Below are 23403 nucleotides of genomic sequence, written 5' to 3'. Positions count from 1 at the left end.
GGAGGAAACTAGAGCACCTGGAGGAAACCCATGAGGTCACAGGGAGAATGCAGTGTCCACACAGAAAGCACTCGAGGTCAGGATCAAACCCAGTTCTCTGATGCTGCGAGACATCAGCTCTACCAGCTGCACCACTGTGCCTCCTTACAATCTGCAACCCATTCAAAAGCTAATAACTTCACATGGTGGCTACCTACTGAGGATCAAATTACCACCAATCATATCTTTCAGTCTCCTCATAATCACCTAAAATTGTTGCGGTAAAATTGCATTCACGTCTGGTATAGAGTTCGCTTGGGTGCTGTGAGAATATTTAGCATAAGCATGTCACCTTATGCTTGGAGATGGGATAGATTTAAATGGGATCTGTGGGGCAATTTTTTTACATAGAGGACGGTGCATGTATGGAATAAGCTGCCAGATGAAGTGGCATAGGTGGGTAAAAATACAATGTTTAAAAGAGACTAGACCAACTGGAACCCTGTCACACGGGAGGCCTGGTCCCCAAACGCAAGCCATTCCCCTTATTCCAGCACTCACCCATAGCTGACAACTGCGCAGGGGCTGCTTATTACGCCTTATTCAGCCTCCCTCATTTTTAAACTTTAAAAAAAAATGCACTTGCTCGGGCGAGCACAACTCAGTGTATTTGGATAGCAACAATGTTGCGAACAGGGCTAAGCACAGGAAAAAGCAGTTATTTTTTCCAAGTTTCTGCATATTTGTGAACATTTTCATAAATAACTCGGGAAAGAATGCATCAAATTTTCAGATGAGGCAATTTTTGACATCATGGTGTAAATCTATTGTAATATATAAAAATTTCACCGTTAGAGCATCGTGTTTTCGAGGAGATGTGAAATGCAGATGAACAAATAAATACACACACACACACACACATACCCAAATAAATGCACACACATCCAAGATCAAGAGTTTTATAAGTATACTAGACCAAGTGCAGACCCGTTGGGTCTGTTCCCCCAATGTGCGGTTGTGGGGGGGGGGGGGGGAGGCGGCATGCAGCGTCACACACACTAACTATCCCCCCCCCCCCCCCCCGCACTCACGCTAATTACCCCCCTTGATATTATATTAATATTATTAATTTACTCCTTTTACCTCATAACCACCCTATCTACTGATGCATAGCCCACAACTTGCAGTCACATCTAGAGAAGGGGCAGAGACAGAGAGAGAGACAGAGACACAGAGGGGCAAGAGGGATAGGGGGGCGGAGAGGAGGAGAAGAGGGAGGGTGGGTGAGGGGGGAAATGTGGGGGGGGGGAGGAGGAGGAGAGAGGATAGGGTGAGAGAGGAGGGGAAGAGAGCGGGGAGAGGGTAGGGGAGGGAGGGGAGGGAGGAGGAGGAGGGGTTTAGGGGAGGAGAGGGATGGGGGGGGGGTCCTACTGAGGGGGGGGAGGTGCGGGAGGGAAGAGGGTGGAGGGAGGGAAGTGGAGAGGGAGGGGTTTTAGGAGGGGGGGAGGGGATGAGGAGAGAGGAGAGAGGGGGAGGGAGGGGGGGGAGAGAGAGGGAGAGAGGGGGAGGGGAGAGAGAGAGAGAGCGAGGGAGAGAGAGGGGAGGGAGAGGGAGAGAGAGGGAGAGGGGGGGAGAGGGGGGATGAGGGGGGAGTTGGGGGGAGGGGATGGGGGAGGGGGGGAGGGGGTGGGGGGGGGAGGGGAGGGGGGAGGGAGGAGGAGAGGGGAAATGAGGGAGAGGGAGAGGAGGGGGGATCTTGAAGGGAGGGAGGGGAGGATGGAGGGAGGGGGTGGAAGGTAGGGGGAGAGGGGAAGAGGAGGAGGGGGGGGGTGAGATAGAGGGGAGGAGAGGAGGAGGGGGGGGAAGAGGAGGGGGGGGGAAGAGGGGAGACTCCAATGGCTCTGTGGGGGAGGAAGAGGAGAGGCCCTGGGTGCAAAGGGGGGTGCAGAGGGGGGGGAAGAACTAGAGGGAGGGGTGCACAGGGGGGAGAGGTTGCCTTTGGGGGGGGGGTTATTAGGGGATTTGACTTCACCCAAACAACCATTTGCAGGCAGTGCTTTTTTTCAAACTTTACTTCAACCTAACCATTTTTTCATTTTCAAACTACATAATGGGTACTCACAGCTGTGGAGACATTTGTTCAGTGTTATTCAGAGCTCTGATTGAGGCACACCACTTGCAGAGACGATTGAGGCACACCACTTGCAGAGACTGATTGAGGCACACCACTTCCTGGTTTTATAGTCCCTCCAGCAGGGGCATCAGAGAGAATGGGTAATTTTGTAAAAGCATTAATATATCTGTCATTTCTCATCGACGGGAAAAATCCTCGGCACACATGTGGCGGAGGGGGGCTCTGAGCGAGGTGGCCAAAAATGACGGCCGAAGGTGGCGGCGTTCTCTCGGAAATCACTGCACAGAAGGCCAAAAGCGGTCAAGAACAGAGATTTAGTAATATAGATAGATTTGGACGTACATGGATAGAAAAGTTTACAAGGGTTATGGGCCAAGCCAAACATAGCTAGATGGGACTAGCTCATAGACATCTCACCAGACATGGCAAGTTGGACTAAAGGATCAGTTTTCATGTCGTATGACACTCTGACTATGGTTCGTGACCCACTTGGTCCTTCTAGTAGAAAGCTTTATACTCATCTATTTCTTAACTTCTGATTCTTTCATTGGTGCAGGAAGCCATTTATTGGGTTGCATAGATGAGTACAGCCCCTTCGGACCACAATTTCTGCGCCGAATATGATGCCAAGTTAAACTAACCTCATCTGCCTGCATGTGATCCAAATCCCTCCATTCACTGCATGCCCTTGTGCCTGTCTGAAAGCTACTATTGCATCCGTCTCCACTGCTACCACGGCAGTGTGTTCCAGACACCCACCACTCCATATGTACAAAACTAATTTACCTCACAAATCTCCTTTAAACTTTACCTCTCACAGTAAACATATGCCCACTCTTGTTTAACAAGGTTAATGTGCCTTTTGAACAAAATTTGGAGAATTTTAGTCCTCTATTTATATTATTTCACTTGAATTAGTCCAATTTTAATTAGCAGCCTTCTTGCTTCTCCCAATGACGGACCTCAACCTGCCTGAGTTTATTTCTGCAGCCAGGCTGGTGATTGCAGTGAGAACTTGAGATTCAGCCAACTGGTGATATATTGCAACGTTAAATATTTATTTTGCTCATGTATGGTTTGCCAGTAAAACTAGTCTCTGAACATGATCAAATTAAACAGTTTGGCCAGGATTATCGTAACCCAGTGCAGTTTAGACTACAAAGATGTGGATGACCCAAAGGCCTGATCTCTGTTTTATCCGTGTAAAATTGGGGTTGCTCAGTGGCCAGATGATACTTAGCATGCAACTGTTCAGTTTGATAACTGTCTGCCTGATAAAAGATAGTGGTAAGATGCAGGAGGGTTTTGTCAACTGCAAAACTGTGGAAAATGACTCGTTTTCAGGAGGTGGTGTTTCATGCATTTGCTTAAAACAAAAGCTGATCATTGACATTTTTGGCACGGACTCAGGTCATGCACCCTAATTTTGTCTGTACTGATTCTTTGCTGGAGAAGTCTAGAAAGAATATACTTTGCATTGTTTTTTTCACAATATGGGTGTTTTCTTTGTGTCTTGATGTGTGGGAAATTCTACAAGACCACATTTATTCCTCATCAGTGGTTTCTTTGAGAAGGTGGTGATGGGCTTTCTCACTGAGATACCTTGAGGAGATAATCTCATAATGTCCTGTTCTTATCATGCTGTTAGCTTGGGATACTAGGATAATGAGCCAGTGGTGATGTAAAAGCAATGCTTATATCTATCTATCTATCTATTTATTCTATCTATTATATATTAAAACTGTGTGGCTGCCGACGTCCGGCGTCCATCTGTCCGGCTGCCGGCTGCCGGCTGCCTTTCTTCCTTTGATTCCTTGCTACGCCGAAACCAGACGCAGAATCGCCGAGATCTTTTCGATTTCGGTAGAGATTTCACTTTTCTTTCTAAATATCCGCTCCTCATTACATTTCGTCGTGTTTAAGTACACATTTTTAATCAAATCCTTCTCCCCCCCCAATATTTCAAAAATAAACTGGCTTCTCACCCATAGAAGCAGCACCAGCCCCAGCCCCTGGTGAACGTTCCATCGTGTGATGTCACAATGCCCAATGCTCAAAGACATTGTTGCCATAGAGGAAATACAGAGAATGTTCACCAGACTGATTCCTGGGATGTCAGGACTTTCATATGAAGAAAGACTGGATAGACTCGGCTTGTACTCGCTAGAATTTAGAAGATTGAGGGCGGATATTATAGAAACGTACAAAATTCTTAAGGGGTTGGACAGGCTAGATGCAGGAAGATTATTCCAGATGTTGGGGAAGACCAGCACAAGGGGTCACAGTTTAAAGATAAGGGGGAAATCCTTTAGGACAGAGATGAGAAAAACATTTTTCACACAGAGAGTGGTGAATCTCTGGAATTCTCTGCCACAGAAGGTAGTTGAGGCCAGTTCATTGGCTATATTTAAGAGGGAGTTAGATGTGGCCCTCTCTCCCCCACCCCCCTTCCCTCTCTACCCCACCCCCTTCCCTCTCTCCACCCGCTCCCTTCCTCCTACCCCTCTGTCCCTCTTCCATCACTGCTCCTACCCCTCTCCTCCTCCCTAGCCCGCCACTCTCCCTCCCCACTCTTTCCCCTCTCCCCCCCCACCCCTCTTCCCCTCCCACCCTCCTCCCCTACCTCCCCATCCTCGTTTTCATCTCTCTCCCCATCCCCCTCTCACCCCCTCGCCGCTCTCCTTTCCCTCCCAAAATCTGTCCCGTTTCCTCCTCCTCCTCTCTCCCCTCCCTCCCTTCTTCTCACTCCCCTACCCCCACCTGTGTGTTTGGGGGGTGGTTAATGTGAGTGTGATGCCCCTCCCCCCCCCCCCCCCCCCCCCCAAAACGCCGTTGGGGAAACAGACCCAACGGGTCTGCACTTGGTCTAGTAATGTTTAAAAATGGCTTGTGACTCTACTCACTGTTAATTCCTGCTTTGTCCATTTTAAAAGTGTAAGTGAAATAAATTTGGTTCGGTATTTTGTGAGAAAGCATCGTTAGTATCACAGAGCGGACATTAACACTGGCCCCCTTGTCCAGGCAGAGCTTTTTGGTGTTGTGGCTTGGCCACATATACAGTATAATTTCCAACACGGTTGTCTTATGCCCCATCAACAATAAAGAGGCTTCAAGAGATCATAACCAACAGGAATAGATCTGTGTTATTACTCCTCCATCATTCAATAGGATTGTGCCAGATTCTTCACCTCGGTGACGCTTTCCCACACTAACTCTTTCCTTTTAATATCTGAAAATATATTGAGCCATGTGGCCCTTGCTAAAACAGAAACCCTGCAAACGACTGCAGGTGAGGTGAAGCTGTCGGGAGATATGTGTGACTTTATTTTGATAGGGGTGGCATGGAGTCCCAGGAAAATCAAGTAGTACAAAGATGCACCATAGTGGAGAGGCAGTAGGCTTTGGAGATACATCACGGAGGAGAGGCGGTAGAAGATTTCTGAGTGCGAAAGCAGTAGAATTATGCCATTCAGCCCATCAAGCCTACTTCACCATTCAATCATGGCTGATCGTTCTTTCCCTCCTAACCCTCTCCACATCCTCTCCACATCCACTCCAACCAAGCCTTTCAATGAGGTCCCCCCCTCATTGAAAGGCTTCGAAACTCCAGCGAGTACAGGCCCAGTGTCAACAGACGCTCATCATAGGTTAACCAACTAATTCCTGGATATTAAAGGTAGCAGGTACTTCAGAACAATGAGCAGCCACTATCGCAGTTGTAAAAGTTGGTGTATGAAATTAGAGTACTGTGGATGGATTAATTGAAAATCAAACTTGCCTAATGTGTAAATGAACAAGAGTGACTGTTTCCAGCATCTTCTGTTTTCATGTTATTATCTCGATGCATGCTTCCTCATACCCAACTTCTTTTACACATCTAGCAAGATTGATTTTCCCTGAGATATCTTGAGAAGATGTGCCAAAGAAAAATCAATTCTTATTATCCAACTATTGTCTATCCATTCAGTTACTGTTGATTGCAAATAATATTCTTTAACTTATTCATACAGTGCCCAGTTAATTGTTGTGAAATATGCGGTATTATGTGGTGTCATTATCATCAAAGATCGGAAATCAGTTGGTTGATGCAGATTAAGTAGTAATCTTGGGTGGGGAACAGCAATGAATTGGTATGTTGTATATGCTTTACATTGACATTCAATTATGTTAATTGTGGATTAATGAGGTACAACATCATATTGGGGAGCTGCTGACAAAATAGGTTTGTTTGTTATTGGTGTTGAGAAAAGGGACGACAGCATAAACATGGGGTCTAATTGTTGGCATGGGCGTGTTGGGTCGAAGAGTCTGTTTCCGTGCTGTATGATTCTGTGACTCTACAAAGGTGTAGATGGGACAGTTGTTGAAAGTAAGTGCTGGGATTGTGAAGTTTCTGTGACCGATGTCCATTTGACCATGCCCAACTTTGCACCATGGCCTTTCATGTGATTACACATTTCTGCTTGTGCTAATCGGTTTTGAAACATAGAAAAATAGATGCAGGAGTAGGCCATTCAGCCCTTCGAGCCAGCATTCACTATGATCATGGCTGATCATCTAAAATCAGTATCACATTCCTGTTTTTTCCCCATGTCCCTTGATTCCTTTAGCCCTAAGAGCTAAATATAACTCTCTGTTGAAGACATCCAGTGAATTGGCCTCCACTGTCTTCAGTGGCAGACAATTTCACAGATTCACAACACTCCGGGTGAAATAAAATTTCCTCATCTCAGTCCTAAATGGCCTACCCCTTATTCTTAAACTGTGACCCCTGGTTCTGGATTCCCCCAATATCAGAAACATTTTCCTGTATCTAGCTTGTCAAATCCTTTAAGAATTTTATATGTTTCTATAAGATATCCTCTCATCCTTCTAAATTCCAGTGAATACGAGCCCAGTCCAGACATTCTTTCACCATATGTCAGTCCCGCCATCCAGGTAATTAACCTGGTGAACCTCCGCTGCACTACGGAGACTAACATTTTACTTTAGTTCCGAACCACACACCCCGGTTTCATGAGTAACTAGCGATCAATTTGAGCATTAGTGATGAGTAAACACCAACCTTGACCTCTTAGATGGAAAGGGCTTTGTGGCCAAAACTGTTGGTGTAAACGATTGCAAAGATGGTGGAAGACATGACAGAGAACAAATTCGGGGCCATCTAGATTTTCCAGTGTGAGGTGTAGAATAGGAAATATGTCCTTTGTTTCTAGGCTCGGTACCACTGCAGGCACCCAGTGGAGTGGGAAGAGGCAGTAATTGGGTGAAGGTGTGGAGTTGAACCCCAGCGATGTGACTCTGACCGCACGTATATACATGGTCACAGTCAGGGACCCTCATCGTCAGAATGCATTCCCACCGCTGGTCTATCTGTACTCTGCGTGGTGCAAGCAGCCTTCATCACCTAATTACACACTCACACAAACTAACCACTACTCCAAGCCTCACACCCACAAGCTGCCCACTATTCAACTTTGATAAATAAAGAAACACAGTGCTGCCGTAACTCAGCAGGTCAGGCAGCGTCTCTGGAGAAGATGGATAGGCGAAATTCCATCGCGACCCAAAATGTCACCTACCCATCCTTCTCCAGCGATGCTGTCTGACCCGCTGAGTTACTTCAGAACTTTGCATCTTTTTTTGTAAACCGTCATCTGCAGCTCCTTGCATTTACATCAAACTTCGATAGGCTGAAGTTTAAAGGACAGGGAATAAGAGAAACATCTGACGGACCTACCTCTGGAAACTTGCTTTCATGTAGCTTCTTCCTATGTTGCAAGAGTATTTGGCCCATTGAGTCGAGGCCGTCTTTCAGGATATACCTATTAATTCTATGTCTTACTGTGGCCTAAACATTCTCACATGCCCATCAATTGCACCTTGATTATCATTTTTTTTTAAATCATACAGCATGGAAACAGACCCTTCAGAATCAGGTCTACACAGGCCGCGGACATGAGGGGTAACTTATAGTGAGTAGACCCACAGAATCTCTTGCCCCAGAGTAGGGGAATCGAGAACCAGAGGACATTGGTTTAAAGTGAGGAGGAATAGATTTAATAGGAACCTGAGGGGTATCTTTTTCACACAAAGGGTGGGGGTGTATGGAACGAGCTGCCAGGGGAGATAATTGAAGCAGATGCTATTGCACTGTTTAAGAAACAAATGTAAATTGTCCCTAGTGTGTGTGTAGGGTAATGTTAATGTGCGGGAATCACTGGTCGGTGTAGACGCGTTGGACCAAAGGGCCTGTTTCCGCACTGTATCACTAAACTAAACATTTGGACAGGTACATGGATGAGATGGGTTTAAAGGGATATGGGCCAAATGCAGGCAGGTAGGACTAGTGCAGATGGGACATGTTGGTCGGTGGGGGAAAGTAGGGCATAAGGCCTGTTTCCTCACTGTATCACTCTATGATTAACCCCCACCCTATGACATATGGGAGAAAAGCACAGCACCCATAGTGACACTCTGACCCGGACTCCAGTCCCCCGCGGGTGTCCACCAGAGTCTCCGCTGACCCTCGTTACTCCACCGCAACCAGTCACCTTTACCCGTGTCCCAAGCTCAGCACCGGGCCACAACCTCCACGATGCAGACTCCATCAGCACATGATCTGACACTGCTGAGTCCTACTGCTTCCCCCCCCCCCTCCTACCGGGAATCTCAGTGGGGGGGGGGGGGGGGGGGGGTAGACCCGAAACGTCGCCTATTCCTTCCCTCCATAGATGCTGCCTCACCCGTTGAGTTTCTCCAGCGTTTTTGTCTACCTTCAATTTTTCCATCATCTGCAGTTCTTTCTTAAATACGAAGTAGAGTTCAAAATAAGATAGTGTGGCAGCTCCTCCGGGAAAGGTGTGTGAAAGAGATACTTGGATCAGGAGTCTGATGACTATGGGGGAGGAAACTGTTCTTAAGTCGGGATGTCTGGGTTTTGATGCTCCTGTGTATTCTCCCAGACGGTAGAAGAGAGAAAAGGGAATGGCCAGAATTGTAGGAACCCTTGACAATATTTCCAGACTTCCTGATATAATGCACAGTGGAAATGGACTGAATATCTATAGACAAGGGAAATTTTATTATATTGTTGGCAGAAAAGCAAGGATTGTTTTTCTAATTAACTAGAAATGTATGTTACATTCTTTGATTAAGTGTTGCTGTACAAGTACCATAGAACACATTACTATGTTAGTTTCCAAACCAAATCCCTCATTTGATTCCCCATTGCAAACTGGCTGCCTGTGATCATTGTTTCCTTGCTACACCAGGTCACTTCTCCCTGGGTGTTTTTTTCATGTAAATTCCATAAGAGCAATTTTTCATTCCATATCTCGCAATATTGGCAATCTTTTATGTCTGAAAACCTTTGTAAATGGTTTGAGAATTGAGAAAAAAAAAACATGCTGTGCTTGAGAAGATAGGAAAGAAGTATCGCTGAAAACAACTCTGAAACTTGAAAATGTTCACTCTCAGGCTCAGGAACAGCTACTTCCCCTCTGTTATTAGGCTTCTGAAAGGTCGTTCCATAAGTAAGGATGCTGTCCGATTCACCCCTTCCCCATGGCTGACATTGGACTTTGTCTATGGAAGTGGTGCACTACAATGCTGAGAACTATATTCTGCACTCTGCATATTCCCCTTTGTTCCATCTGTTGTAATTGAGTTTGACTTGATTATATTTGTATAGAGTATCGGATTGAATAGCATGCAAAACAAAGCTGTTGACTACCTTGGAAGATGTTGACAATAATAAACCTAAATCTAAGAGATGTGAAACACGTTTAAGGACTTTTAATGTGTATTGCAATATCTCTCGCTGTATCTTTTACGTTATCTCTGTTTATTCTGGACATTGGCAGATTATAATATAGAAATCAAAGGAGAATTGGGGTGTAATGCAGTTCTTGTTTTGATGCACTGTATGGTCTTATTTTCTAGGGCGCACATTTCCAACACATCCCTATTTCACTACTCAGCTGGGTGCTGGACAGCTTTCGCTGTACAATCTTCTCAAAGCCTATTCTCTGCTGGATCCAGAGGTGGGCTATTGCCAAGGCCTTAGTTTTGTGGCAGGAATCCTGCTGCTGCATATGAGTGAAGAAGATGCATTTCAGATGCTGAAGTTTCTCATGTATGACATGGGCTTGAGAAGGCAATATCGTCCCGACATGATTATTTTACAGGTACAGATGCTATGTATTGTACTAATTCTGCAACCCCATCCAAATGAATGTTTTAGTCGTTTGTAGGGTGCTTTCTTATGTAGATGACTGTACAGCTGTTTATTCATTTTGATTAAAATAGACATTTGTATATTGCAATCTATACATAACTAAAATTCTGATCTTGTGCTCTTCCGGTTTTGCTTTTTTTTTCTATTTGCGCAAAAACGGTACACGATAATGCTACGATTTTTTGCCACCTTACTCACCATTCTCCTGTGCTACAAGTGGAACGTCTTGTTCCGATCTATTGTATATATTAAAAGTTATAAAGGTTTAAAAATCTTAAAAATCGTGCATGCGCAGAATGGTCCTCTCTTCTGTCAGCCGCCGCCACGCAGATTGGTCTCTTCTGTCAGTCGCCGGGACAGCGACGCCCCTTCCTGCAACATCACCGCACAGATTGGCCGGGTCCCCTGTCAATCATGTGCGGCTTGCCCAGCGAGCAGAATATAAAGCTGAAGGAGCGGAGTGAGCATCACTATCCCTCCGCCGTCGGCATCTGCGGGCGCCTACATGGTGCCAAGCGGCAAGTGGCTGAGCCCACTTTGAGGGGAGGAGAGGAAAGATCCTGGGGAAGTAAGGTGGGAGGGATTAAGGGAGAGGAGGGGGGGAATAGAGGGTGAGGGAGAGTGGGGCAGGTAGGGAGTTGAGAATAGAGGGAGAGGAGGGCTGTGGGGTAGGTGAGGAGGGATAGGGAAGGCGAGGAGTGGAGTGGGAAAGGTGGGGGATAGAGGGATAGGAAGGGGTGGGGGGGAGGAGTTCTGGAGGGAGTGAGTGACTGAAGGTAGGGGAAAGGAGAGGGAAGGAGGGATTGGGAGAGGGGAAAGAAGAGGGTGGAGGGGAAATGAGCTGTGCCTGCGCAGTTGGGGGCTATGCGTGAGTGGTGGAATATTGCGTTTGGGGAACGCGTTGCGTTGGGAGAATGGGTGAGTGATGGAATATTGCATTGGGGGAGCAGACCCAACGGGTCCGCACTTAGTCTAGTCTTATTTAAAGTTGGTTCATCGTATTCTGCAGATAGGAAAAGCCAATGAAGGTGATAAAATACATTTCTGGGGAACTGCCAATACTGTTAAACAGGGCACGGTGGCGCAGTGGTAGAGTTGCTGCCTTACAGTGTCAGAGACCCCGGGGTCGATCCTGACTGCGGCTGCTGTCTATACAGAGTTTATACATTCTCCCCGTGACCTGTGTGGGGTTTTCTCTGGAGCTCCGGTTTCCACTCACATTCCAAAGATATACAGGTCTGTAGGCTAATTGGCTTGGTAAAATTGTAAATTGTCACTAGTTTGTCTAGGATAGTGTTAGTGTTCTGGGATCGCTGGCCAGCGCAGACTCAGGGCCGAAGGGCCTGTTTCCGTGCTGTATATCTAAACCATACTATAATATGACTAGAAACCAGTGAGGTTTGCTGCATTTCAGAGCCCTGAACTGTGCTGTATCAATGAACAATAGTTGAAGAAGCTGCTTAATGTTAATTTAACTTAATATAATCATTCAATGAAGTCTCCTCCTTGTGGGCCTACAGATACAGATGTACCAGCTTTCACGACTCCTCCATGACTATCACCGAGATCTCTACTGCCATTTTGAGGAGAATGAAATTAGCCCCAGCCTATATGCTGCGCCATGGTTTCTCACTGTATTTGCCTCTCAGTTTCCTTTGGGTTTTGTGGCCAGAGTGTTTGGTAAATATTATTGTTCTTTTAAAATTGCAGTTTTCTGTATAGTAATGAAAAGCTTGCTTTTTCCCCTGAAATTCTGCAATAGAAATAAGAGAAAGGTCATGACACTAATTATATTCTTACGAGTGCCAGAGGGGCATCAAAGATTATAGGAAGAGAATGGGGTTGAGAGGGAAACATGTGGTAGTAGTTAATAAACAATAGTATAGTGTAGTTTATTGCCACGTTATATCAAGCCATCCATGGTATACAGATACATGATAAAGGGAATAATGTTTAGTGCAAGATAAAGTCCAGTAAAGTTAGATTAATTATGGTCTAAAGGCCTCAAATGAAGTAGATAGTAGCTCAGGGCAGCTCTCTGGCTGTTGAACGTATGGTTCAGTTGCCTGATAACAGTTGAAGTTAATTAAAAATAGATTGAATGGTGGAGCAGACTCGATGGCTGAATGGCCTAATTCTGCACCTACACCGTATGATACTGTTTTGACATAAATAACCTTAAGCAATAAACAGCTCAGTAATTTCAGGACCCTTGAACACCATAATTACATGAATTAGAAAAACTAAACGTTCTTTCATTCTTTACTTTCACTATCGCTAATTGTAGGAAACCTCAAATAGAATTCATTAAAACATATATTTGTCCTTCTGTTTTATCTGCTGTTGAGAATACTGTTTCTGTTTCTTTTGCAGATATGATCTTCCTTCAAGGCTCAGAGGTCATCTTTAAGGTAGCTCTTAGTCTGCTACGAAGCCACAAGCCACTAATTCTGCAGCATGAGAGTCTGGAATCAATAATTGACTTTATTAAGTCCACGCTCCCTAATCTTGGACTAGTGCAGATGGAAAAAACAATAAATCAGGTACATATTATTCTGTAAATTCATTTATTGTTTGGTATATTTTACATTACCCCCTTGATTATCTTTTTCCAAGAGAGATGGTATGATATACATTGAAAAATAGCATGTTTCTGGTACTTCAACATTCCAGGGCACTATTGCAGAGTTTGAGAAACTATCGGAACGTTTAAGAAACATTTCGACAGGAATATGGATAGGATATGTTTGGAGGGATATGGGCCAAACGCAGGCAGGTGGGACTAGAGTAGATGGGGCAGATTGGTCGGAATGGGCAAGTTGGGCCAAAGAGTGTGCTTTCACGCAGTATGACATATCAGATGGCCACTGAACTCTCATGAAAGTGAGATGGATCTTGAAGGTTGGAACTCTTCCGGGAAATCTGGGTGTCCTTACATCAACGAACAATTAGGAAGGTTGGCCTTCGTGTAAGACATTGACGTACTAGGTTAAGAATGCCTTACTCCAATTAAATGGTGCCTTGATGAGGCCACACCTGGAACATTGTGTACAGGACTGCTTTCCCCACCTAAGGAAGAATATATTTGGATTAGAGGAAGTTTGATACAATTGAACTGTCTCTATTGTAGTTTGGAAAGGGAGTTGTCTGGTTATAATTATTTGCAGACTGAGCCCATACTCTAAACCTCAGAAGATTGAGAAGCAATTCCATTGAATGATGCAAAATTCTTATGGGATATGGCAGAGTAAATGTAAGAGCTTCCACGCTTGGCTGAAATATCTTGAACCAAAGTTCGTAGCCTCAGAGTAAGGAGTTAATCATTCAGGACTGAGATGGGATATTTCTTCACGCAGTGGGTGTTGAATCTTAGGAATTCTCTACCCAAAAAGCCTACAGAGCTTCAGTTGCCAATCATATTTAAGACAAAAATCAATAACTTTGTGGTTATTTAAGGAATTGTGAGCTATAGGGTTAGCGCACGAAAGTGAGGTAAAGGATCTTTATATAAAATTATGAGAGGCATTAGATAGGGTAGCCAATCAGAACCCTTTTCTGATGGCAAAATCGGATACTAGAGAGCATTGCTTTAAGGTGAGAGGGAAAATGCTTTGAAGGGCCTGTCCCACTTAGGCGACTTTTTCGGCGAGTGCAGAAGACTCTGCGCTCGCCTCATGATCGCCACATGGTCGCCACATGTTCGCTGGTGGTCTCTGGTGAGTCTCCTTCATGGTCGCGAGGAGTTTCTGCATTCTGGGAACTAGTCACGGCCTCAGTATGGTCACAGCAAATCTTTCAACATGTTGAAAATTTTTCTACAACCAAAAATTGGTCGCCATGGAGAAAATCGGGGAGGGAGGAGGGCGTCTCCCTGTTGGTCTGCTCCTGGGCCTGGCCAAGATGGCCATTCGCGGGTCCAGGCAGCGGGCTGTCGATGGCCGCACAGCAGGTCGGCTGCCTACCACTTTTCCGGGGTTACGTCCGTGCCCGCGTGTCCCTAGAAAGGGAACACGCGGTGTCCATGGGGACTGTGGAGGCCTTCTGTGAACGCTGGTCACCACAGGAGGTTGAATATATTATAGATTAAAATGTTAATATTTTAATTTGATTATTTTGTTTAAGTGTTTTTTAAATTGTTTGAGCTTTCTACCTTCCCTTGTAAATTGTACATTTGTTTGAAAATCTAATAAAAAACATTTACAGAAAAAAAAAATGTAAAAAATGGAGAAAATCGGTACTTTTGTAGTTGGTGCATTGATAGTGGGGTCGCCATGTTGTTGTAGGTAGTCGAGGTAGCCGTAGGTAATTTTAGTTAATCTCCTTTGCTGACCGGGCATTTTCATTGGCTTATTGGGGGAAGAAAACGTAAGCACGAGTTTTCAGAACCAAGAAAAAACTACCGGTAATGTTAAATGCCCACAAAACGTCACAGCTCCGGCATATTAAAAGTTGTCTGGCTTCTTAAAAATGTCTCCATTCCGTCTCCCCCCCTTCTTTCCCCCCCCCATCCCCCACTCTTTTAAATTACTTACCGTACACTGTGCTAGCTGTCTTTAACCTTCCTGTTCATCGTGGTGTGTGTCTGTATCACCTTGGCTTTTCAGACTGCGCTCCCCCGCTTTCCCTGGCCCCCGCCTTTGCGATGTGTGTGTGTGTGTGTGTTCCGCTCTGACGGTCACCGTTTCAGTTCACGGTTTTTCAGGCGAGTGCCACGAGCTTGAAGGTCGCAGGCAGTCCGCTGATAAGTCGCCTAAGTGGGACTTAAAGAAGGTGTGGGGCAAATATTTTACACAGAGGTGGTGAGTGCTTGGAACATGCTGCCAGGGATGGGGGTGGAGGCAGATATTATAGTGACATTTAAGATACATTTGGATTGGCAATGATGTGCAGAGACAGGAGGGATATGGATAATGTACAGTTAGATAAGAGATGGTCTTTGCATCATTTTCAGCACAGACATTCAAAGGCCTGCTCTTGTGCTGTACCGTTCTATGTTAATTATCTCAATGAGGGGCTGAATGGTCTACTAGTGTTTCTATTACTAATATTATATAAAAACACAATTTTGCAGAGACAGAAGGGCAAGAGACAGGGGAGAAGGGGTGGAGGGGAGGAGAGGGAGGGTGGGTTAGGGGGGAGGGTGGTGGAGGAGGGGTGAGAGAGATGGGGCCTGAGAGGGGGGGGGGGGAGGGGATGGAGGGAAGGGGGAAGGGTGGAGGGTAGGGGGGGTAGGGGGTTTAGGGGAGGAAGGGGTGAGAAGGAGGGGGGAGCGAGAGAGAAGATGGGGGAGAGAGAGACAGAGAGAGCGAAATGCAACTGTGCGGCACGCGTTCAGAATGTTCTGGAAATGAAGCGTCCGTGTCTCATGCACGAAAGCTGTCGGCACCTCTATGGAATTCAGGGGAGGAGCCTGAACCACACACACTAACCACCCCCCCACCCCACACCCACACACACAGCGGGTCCGATCTAAGCAGTCAATGAAGACAGCACATTTATTTTTTTTAAACTGTCTTTGAAATTAAAAGTTAATGTTAAGAATTAGTGACGTTAAGTGAGAAATAATTCAATTCAATTCAATGAAAAACAATGTAATCAACAACCTGGCGGGCAGGGCGAGGAGCCGGGTGGGCCAGGTGCAAAGGTATTGTGAGGTCAGCGGGCAGGGCCAGGCGGGGCCACCAGGCAGGCTGGGGGGAGCAGGGCCGGGCGGGGCCAGGATGGAATTGGGCCAGGTGCAAAGGCATTGTGAGGTCAGCAGTTGGGCAAGCTTAATATTTAAATGCCAGTTTGGTGATAAATTTTAATAAATATCTCGGGATATAATGGACCAAATTTATTGGGGGTTGGATTTTTGAAATCATAAGAAAAATTTCAACCAGAAGATGTAAACATTTTCTGTTATTGTAATATCAGCAGCTGGGCAGCGGTGGCATGAGATGGCACTGTGACTCATGCAGCAGTTTGATTTTAGTGGGACCATGTGAAGGTTCCAATCTCTCATCCCTGTCCCATTGTGATGTCATATATGTAAATGAGATCCATTGTGATTGGACATGTGAGTTGGCACTGTGATTCATGCAGCAGTTTGATTTTAAATTTTTTTGATGTTTTATGAACAATTTTATTCAAAATCTGGGGAAATAATCGACTGAATTTAGAGAGGAGTGGATTTATAAAATCATGTTCAATCCCTACCGAAATTGTAAAAATCTAGGCGGGGGGCCGAACATCAAAAATGTGTTTAGGAATCGGTTTTCGTGACCCAAGTCACCAAACTACATGAAATTTTCCACAGATTTAGATGATACTAGACCAAGTGCAGACCCGTTGGGTCTGTTTCCCAAACGGCATTTGCGGGGGGGGGGGGGGTGAGAAGAGGGTAGGGAGGAGGAGGAAACGGGATAGATTTGGGAGTGAAAGGAGAGCGTGGTAGGGGGTGAGAGATGGGGAGAGAGCTTGGGGGGAGGGGGATGGGGAGGGAGGGATGGGGAGAGGGGTGGGGGGAAAGAGGGGAAAGAGTGGGGAGGGAGGTGGAGGGGAAGGGGGAGAGAAGTGGAAGAGTGGGGAGGGGAGGAGGGAGGGGGTAGCGGGAGTGGGAAGAGGGACAGAGGGAGAGGGGAAGGGGGTGGGGTAGAGAGGGAAGGGGGGGGGGGAGAGAGGGATGGGAGAGGGGGAGGAGGGTGGGAGAGAAGTGGAGAGTGGGAAGGGAGGAGGGGTAGAGGGGTAGCGGGGAGTGGTAGAAGAGGGACGGGGGAGGGTGGTGGAAGAGGGACAGAGGGGGAGGGGAGGGTGGGGGAGGAGGGAAGGGAGGGGAGGGGGAAGAGAGATAGGTGGGGGGGGAGAGAGGCGTGGGGTAAGGGGGTAGAGTGGAAGAGCGGGGAGGGAGGGGTAGGGGGAGTGGTGGAAGAGGGACAGAGGGGTGGGGGAAGGGGGTGATGGTAGAGGGGAAGAGTGGAGAGAGGGAAGGGGGGTGGGGGAGAGAGAGATGGGTGGCAGAGGGAGAGGGGTGAGGAGAGGGACACATAGAAATTAGGTGCAAGAGTAGGCCATTCGGCCCTTCGAGCCTGCACCGCCATTCAATATGATCATAGCTGATCATCCAGCTCAGTATCCTGTACCTGCCTTCTCTTCATACCCCCTGATCCCTTTAGCCACAAGGGCCACATCTAACTCCCTCTTAAATATAGCCAATGAACTGGCCTCAACTACCTTCTGTGGGAGAGAGTTCCAGAGACTCACCACTATCTGTGTGAAAAATGTTTTCCTCATCTTAGTACTAAAGGATTTCCCCTTTATCCTTAAACTGTGTCCCGCTTGTCCTGGACTTCCCAAACATCTGGAACAATCTTCCTGCATCAGACAAATGCAATTCAGGACTTTTCTCTTCACAAGCAAAGTCAGAATGACGGTTAGTGAAGAATTCGAATAATCGCTGAGCGTTCTCTATGGCAACAATGTATTTGAGCATTGGGCATTGTGACATCACATGATGGAACGTTCACCATGGGCTGGACTCCTGCAAAGGCATATGTAAATGAAACCATTCCGATTGGACATCTGTGAGCATCGGGCATTGTGACATCACACGATGGAACGTTCACCAGGGGCTGGGGCTGGGGCTGCTTCTATGGGTGAGAAGCCAGTTTATTTTTGAAATATTGAGGTGGGGGGGGGGGGGGGGTGAAGGATTTGATTAAAAACGTGTACTTAAACACGACGAAATGTAATGAGGAGCGGATACTTAGAAAGAAAAGCGAAATCTCTACCGAAATGGAAAAGATGTCGGCGATTCTGCGTCCGGTTTCGGAGTTGCGGGGAATCAAAGGAAGAAACGCGGCCGGAAGCCGTACATGCAAATGGATCCATTCCGATTGGACGTCCGCGAGCGTCGGGCATCGCGATTGGACGTCCGCGAGCATCGGGCATTGTGACATCGCACGGCGGGAACGAATCGAAAGGCAGGAAGGGCGCCGTACGGCAGGCGGTCGGATGGGGCGAGAGTTTTAAAAGTATATAGATAGATATAATTGAGAAAGATGTCATAACTCGTCATTGCCAAACATTGCACATTAATTAATTAAACTAATTAGAAAATGAGACCGGGAAGTAAGCGCCAATTAGTGGTCAATGCCCATATCACACCATGGGCAGCCTATTTAATAATAATAATATAATAATAATAACTTTATTTATAAAGCGCTTTTAGACAAAATCAGTTACCACAAAGTGCTGTACATGGGAAGTCAACAAAAAGTTATTACAAACTACTAAAACCATTAAGACGACAGGACTATAAAAACAGTAAAAATTAAAAGACATTAAAAGCACTAAAACAGGAACAATGTCTCAGCCAGTGTCAAAAGCCAGTGAATAAAAGTGAGATTTTAGGGAGGATTTAAAGATGGACAGTGAAGGGGCCTGTCTGATCTGCAGCGGCAAGGTGTTCCAGAGTGCCGGAGCAGCAACAGAAAAGGCTCTATCCCCTCTGAGCTTCCGCTTAGACCTTGGTACCTCAAGGAGCAGCTGATCCGCTGACCTGAGGCACCGGGTAGGAGCATATAGGTGGAGCAGCTCAGAGAGGTAAGGCGGGGCGAGGCCATTCAATGATTTAAAAACAAATAAAATAATTTTAAAATGAACTCGAAAGTGCACTGGGAGCCAGTGAAGGGAGGCCAAAATTGGCGTAATGTGCTCCCTCTTTCGAGTTCCGGTTAAAAGGCGAGCGGCAGCATTTTGGACCAACTGGAGATGAGCCAACGAAGCTCGTGAGACTCCAGGGTAGAGCGCGTTACAGTAATCCAGCCGAGATGAAATAAAGGCGTGAATTACTGTTTCAAAATGCTGCCGCTCGAGAATGCGCTTCACCTTTGCCAGCTTCCTTAGGTGAAAGAAGCTGGACTTAACCACTGCGCCTATTTGTTTATCTAATTTAAAATCACCGTCCATCATAAAACCCAGGTTTAAAACTGTTGGCTTTACGAACACTGCAAGTGGACCCAAGTCAACAGAGGGAGGTTCACGGCAGCCATTAGGGCCGAACAAAATCACTTCTATCTTTTTTTCGTTAAGTCCCAGAAAGTTTAAGGCCATCCAGGACAGAAGTGATTTTAGGGAATAATTATCTTCTTTCCTGAGTGGCATGTACAACTGGCTATCATCCGCGTAAAAGTGAAAGGAGATGCCATGCCTTCTTAAAATTGAGCCCAGTGGAAGTAGATAAAGGGAGAAAAGCAGGGGCCCTAAAATTGAGCCCTGTGGAACCCCATATGCCAAGGGAGCAGAGGAGGATTCAAGGCCACCAAGGCTTACACGCATGGTTCTATCTGCCAGATAGGACCTGAACCATCCCAGGGCACTGCCACAGATGCCCACTTGTTGCTGTAATTGGGAAATTAATATTCCATGGTCCACAGTGTCGAAGGCGGCAGATAGGTCCAGCAAGACAAGAACCACATAATTACCGGAGTCGTTTGCCAGGAGGATGTCGTTAGAGACCCTTAGCAAAGCCGACTCTGTGCTATGCATAGCCTTGATTAGGCATGTTACAGTCCATTTAAACTATATATTATTACACCTATATATATATATATATATGACTTGTAAATATGACTGTAATCATATATAATTAAGTATAATTATATTATATAAAAATAATATTATGAATATAATTGTGTGTTTTTTTAATGACACTGTCGCAGAGGTCCTGCTCCTGAACCAGCCTAATTAATGGGTGAGGGCAGTTCTTGTGGGTTCCTCCCTTTACTGAACCCCACTGACTGCCAGTGTGCAGAGTGGGGGTCACGGCCACAGTGGGACTGGGGCAGTTCGGGGATGGGGGACAGTCCTGCAAGGCATCTTCCAGTCGCTTTAATAGGAAATGTAATGAGACTGCAGCAGAGGTCACAGGTTTTAAGGGCTCATGAACCTGCCTAATCAAAGGGTCAGGACAGATCCTCTGGGTTCCCCCATTTACTGAACTCCACTGACTGCCATAGTGGGGAGAGTGGGGGTAATGGCCATAGTGGGACTGGGGCAGTGCCAGGCTGGGTGACAGACCTGTAAGAGACCTGTCTTATTTATGATGTAAATGTCACATCCTGACCAAGAATCGAATGCTCTGATGTTTACTCGATGAGTATTCATTTTATGCTACAATGAGCCTTTATATATGATAGAGGTGCCTTTGCAAATGAGGGCTATTACCTTTAACCTAAAATAACCCTAAACGTGTTGCATTGTTTGAGTATCTGTATTTTGTGTGTGTGTGTGTGTGTGTATACCTTTCACGTGTATCTGTGGATGTGTGGATGTAAGTGTGTATGTATGTGTGGATGTATGTATGTGTGAATGGATGGATGTGTTAAAGTATGTGTTGATGTGTGTGTGGATGTATGTGTGCATGGATGTGTACATGTATGTCTGCGTGCGGATGGATGTGTGTTTGTGTGCGGATGTATGTGTGCATGTATGTGTGTGTGTGTGTGTGCATGCATGGAAGTGTGCGTACGGATGTGTGTATGTCTGTGTGGATGGGTGGGCTGTTGCACTGTCATTCACCAGCACGCCATTATCATAAGTAATTCACTCATTGTTTAAATCATTTGACCAAATAAACATTGAAACGTTCGACACTAAAATAAAACTTTATATAATCATTTATTTCCCCAATTTATTTGTTTACATCTGATCGTCATCTGAATATTCTTCATCAGATCCAAGTCTTTTGATAAGTTTTGATAAGTCCATTGATGAGTTAGTTCAAGTTCACGTGGAGGGTCAGGCAGAGGCTGCAAAAAAAACATCTCATAGTCATTAAGTGTGCATGGACTTCAATTCATAACATTTCAACCTCTTCTTAATGTTAATAAGAATAACACTTACTACCATAGATACATAAGTTCAAGTTCACATACACCAATTCATTTCTACATAAACATCAGCCATTTCTGAACATTTCTCACTCCAATGGCAGCCTATAAAGTGCAATGAATATTCCTCCGTTTTTCTCCCGTGGTCGGGGCCTGGAAACAGCCGCTATGGGAGGCCGGCACTATGGGAGGACGGCACTATGTACTGCCACTATGAATGAATGAGTGAATGATGCATGAATGAATGATGAATGAATGAATGATTGAATGAATGAATGATGAATGAATGAATGATTGAATGAATGAATGAGTGAACGAATGAGTGAATGAATTGAAGGAATGAATGAGTGAGCGAATGAGTGAGTGAATGAATGAATGAGTGAGTGAATGAATGAGTGTATGAAGGTATGAATGAGTGAATGATGAGTGAATGAATGAATGAGTGAATGTACAGCCTCCAAATCTCATTTTTCACATTATAAAAGGGTGGAATTAAATTAATTAAAGTGCATACAGATTAATTTTCATAAATTCAGACTTTAGATCTTACCTTTCAGTTTGAGTTGATTCACAAAGTTTCACTGGTTTCACAACTTTGTGTTGCAGCATCTCAGCATGGACTTTGCTTTCAAGACTTTCTTTCACTTCTATCCACTTAGCTGCACATTCTTCAGAATTCTTAATGCTTTTCTCACTAAATTCAATGCGACATGTATGCCACAGAACTAGAAAGAACCTTCATTGGAATCTCCAGTAAAACAGGCATCAGTGAAGTCCTCTCAGCCATGTTGTGTGCTAGCCTGAAAAAAAGCACGTGATTGGCCAACTGGCATACAATTCAATGATAAACGTGCTTTGATTGGACGAAAAATACCCGAAATATTTCCGGTATTTCTCTAATTTAATTTAAAAAATGTGCAAGTTGATCATGACGAGTTTCAGGGTTGATTCATATAATATTTTTACACAATATGTGAAAATTTCATGTAGATCTGTGACTTGGGTCACGAAACACTAGAATAAAGCTCCTCGGCCCACAGCCTAATCTCCACGTTTTTGCGTCTAGTTTTCGACGAGATACGTTTCAAATGTAAAATGGCACACACACACACACACACACACACACACACACACACACACACACACACAGAGTTTTAAAAGTATACTAGACCAAATTTAATGAGGAGTGGATGAGCGAATGTAAAAGTGAAATGGCTAGCAAAATGGTAAAAATCTCGGCATGTTAGCGTCTGGTTTTGGCGGAGTAACGAATTAAAGGCCAAAAAAATGACACGCACACACAGAGTTTTAAAAGTATATAGATAGATGGGGCAAATGCAGGGTGAAGTCGAGACCCAAAGAGAGGAAGGAGAAGAGAAATAGGAGAAGTATAGAGGTTCATATCACAAAATGAAGCTGTTTTGGTTGTGGCTATGCCAGAACGAATGTCCTGCGTTTATATACAACCATGAGGCAGGTACCTGACAACCTGCCCATGGCCTACTTGTTATGAATACTTTTTAATCCCGTGTGGAATATCAGTGCTGAAGAATATATCTTAATGGCCCAAAGTGCGGCACAATGGCGGAGCAGTAGAGTTGCAGCCTCACAGCGCCAGACCCCGGGCTTGATTCTGGCTACGGGTCTGTTTATACAGAGTTTGTACGTTCTCCCCGTGGCCTCCAAGTTTTCTCCGGGTGCTCTGGTTACCTCCAACACTCCAAAGACCGACAGCTTTGGAGGTTAATTGGCTTCGGTAAAAATGTAAATTGTCCCTAGAGTGTAGGTTAGTGCTCGTGTACGGGGTAATCGCTGGTCGATACGGACTCAGTGCTGTATCTCTAAAATCTCTAGAAAAAGTTCCCTCATATATTCCTGTAACAAGCCAATGGTAGATATCTGCCATTAATTAGATTTACTTTTGCTCTTTCATTGTCAGGGTCTGAAGAAGGGTCTCGACTCGAAACATCACATTCTATTTTTCCAGAGATGCTGCCTGGCCCGCTGAGTTACTCCAGCATTTTGTATCTATCTTAGGAGTCAAGAATAGTCAGGAAATGTCATGGAATTGCAGACAGATGCAGGATGGAAACAGGCCCTTCAGCTCACCAAGTCTTTGCTGACAATCACACAATTGCGCTAATCTAACCTGAATCCCATTTTTAAATTTCTCCCCATAT

The 23403-nt window shown here is 45.4% G+C and overlaps 1 protein-coding gene across 6 annotated transcripts in view; it reads left to right on the top strand.

The window, feature by feature from the left end:
- tbc1d1 (TBC1 (tre-2/USP6, BUB2, cdc16) domain family, member 1) overlaps positions 1-23403 on the top strand; it is a 253815-nt gene that overhangs the window by 224081 nt on the left and 6331 nt on the right. For all 6 annotated transcript variants that reach the window (XM_055637685.1, XM_055637669.1, XM_055637677.1 and 3 more), the window contains 3 exons: positions 10058-10302; positions 11873-12032; positions 12726-12895. In XM_055637685.1, the coding sequence (XP_055493660.1) occupies positions 10058-10302; positions 11873-12032; positions 12726-12895 (575 nt within the window). The remainder of the gene's footprint in view (positions 1-10057; positions 10303-11872; positions 12033-12725; positions 12896-23403) is intronic.

The sequence above is a fragment of the Leucoraja erinacea genome, chromosome 1, assembly GCF_028641065.1.
Source record: "Leucoraja erinacea ecotype New England chromosome 1, Leri_hhj_1, whole genome shotgun sequence".
In the NCBI taxonomy this organism is placed as follows: domain Eukaryota; kingdom Metazoa; phylum Chordata; class Chondrichthyes; order Rajiformes; family Rajidae; genus Leucoraja; species Leucoraja erinaceus.
The sequence above is the reverse complement of the archived record's forward strand: the minus strand, read 5'-3'. Positions and strand labels throughout refer to the sequence as shown.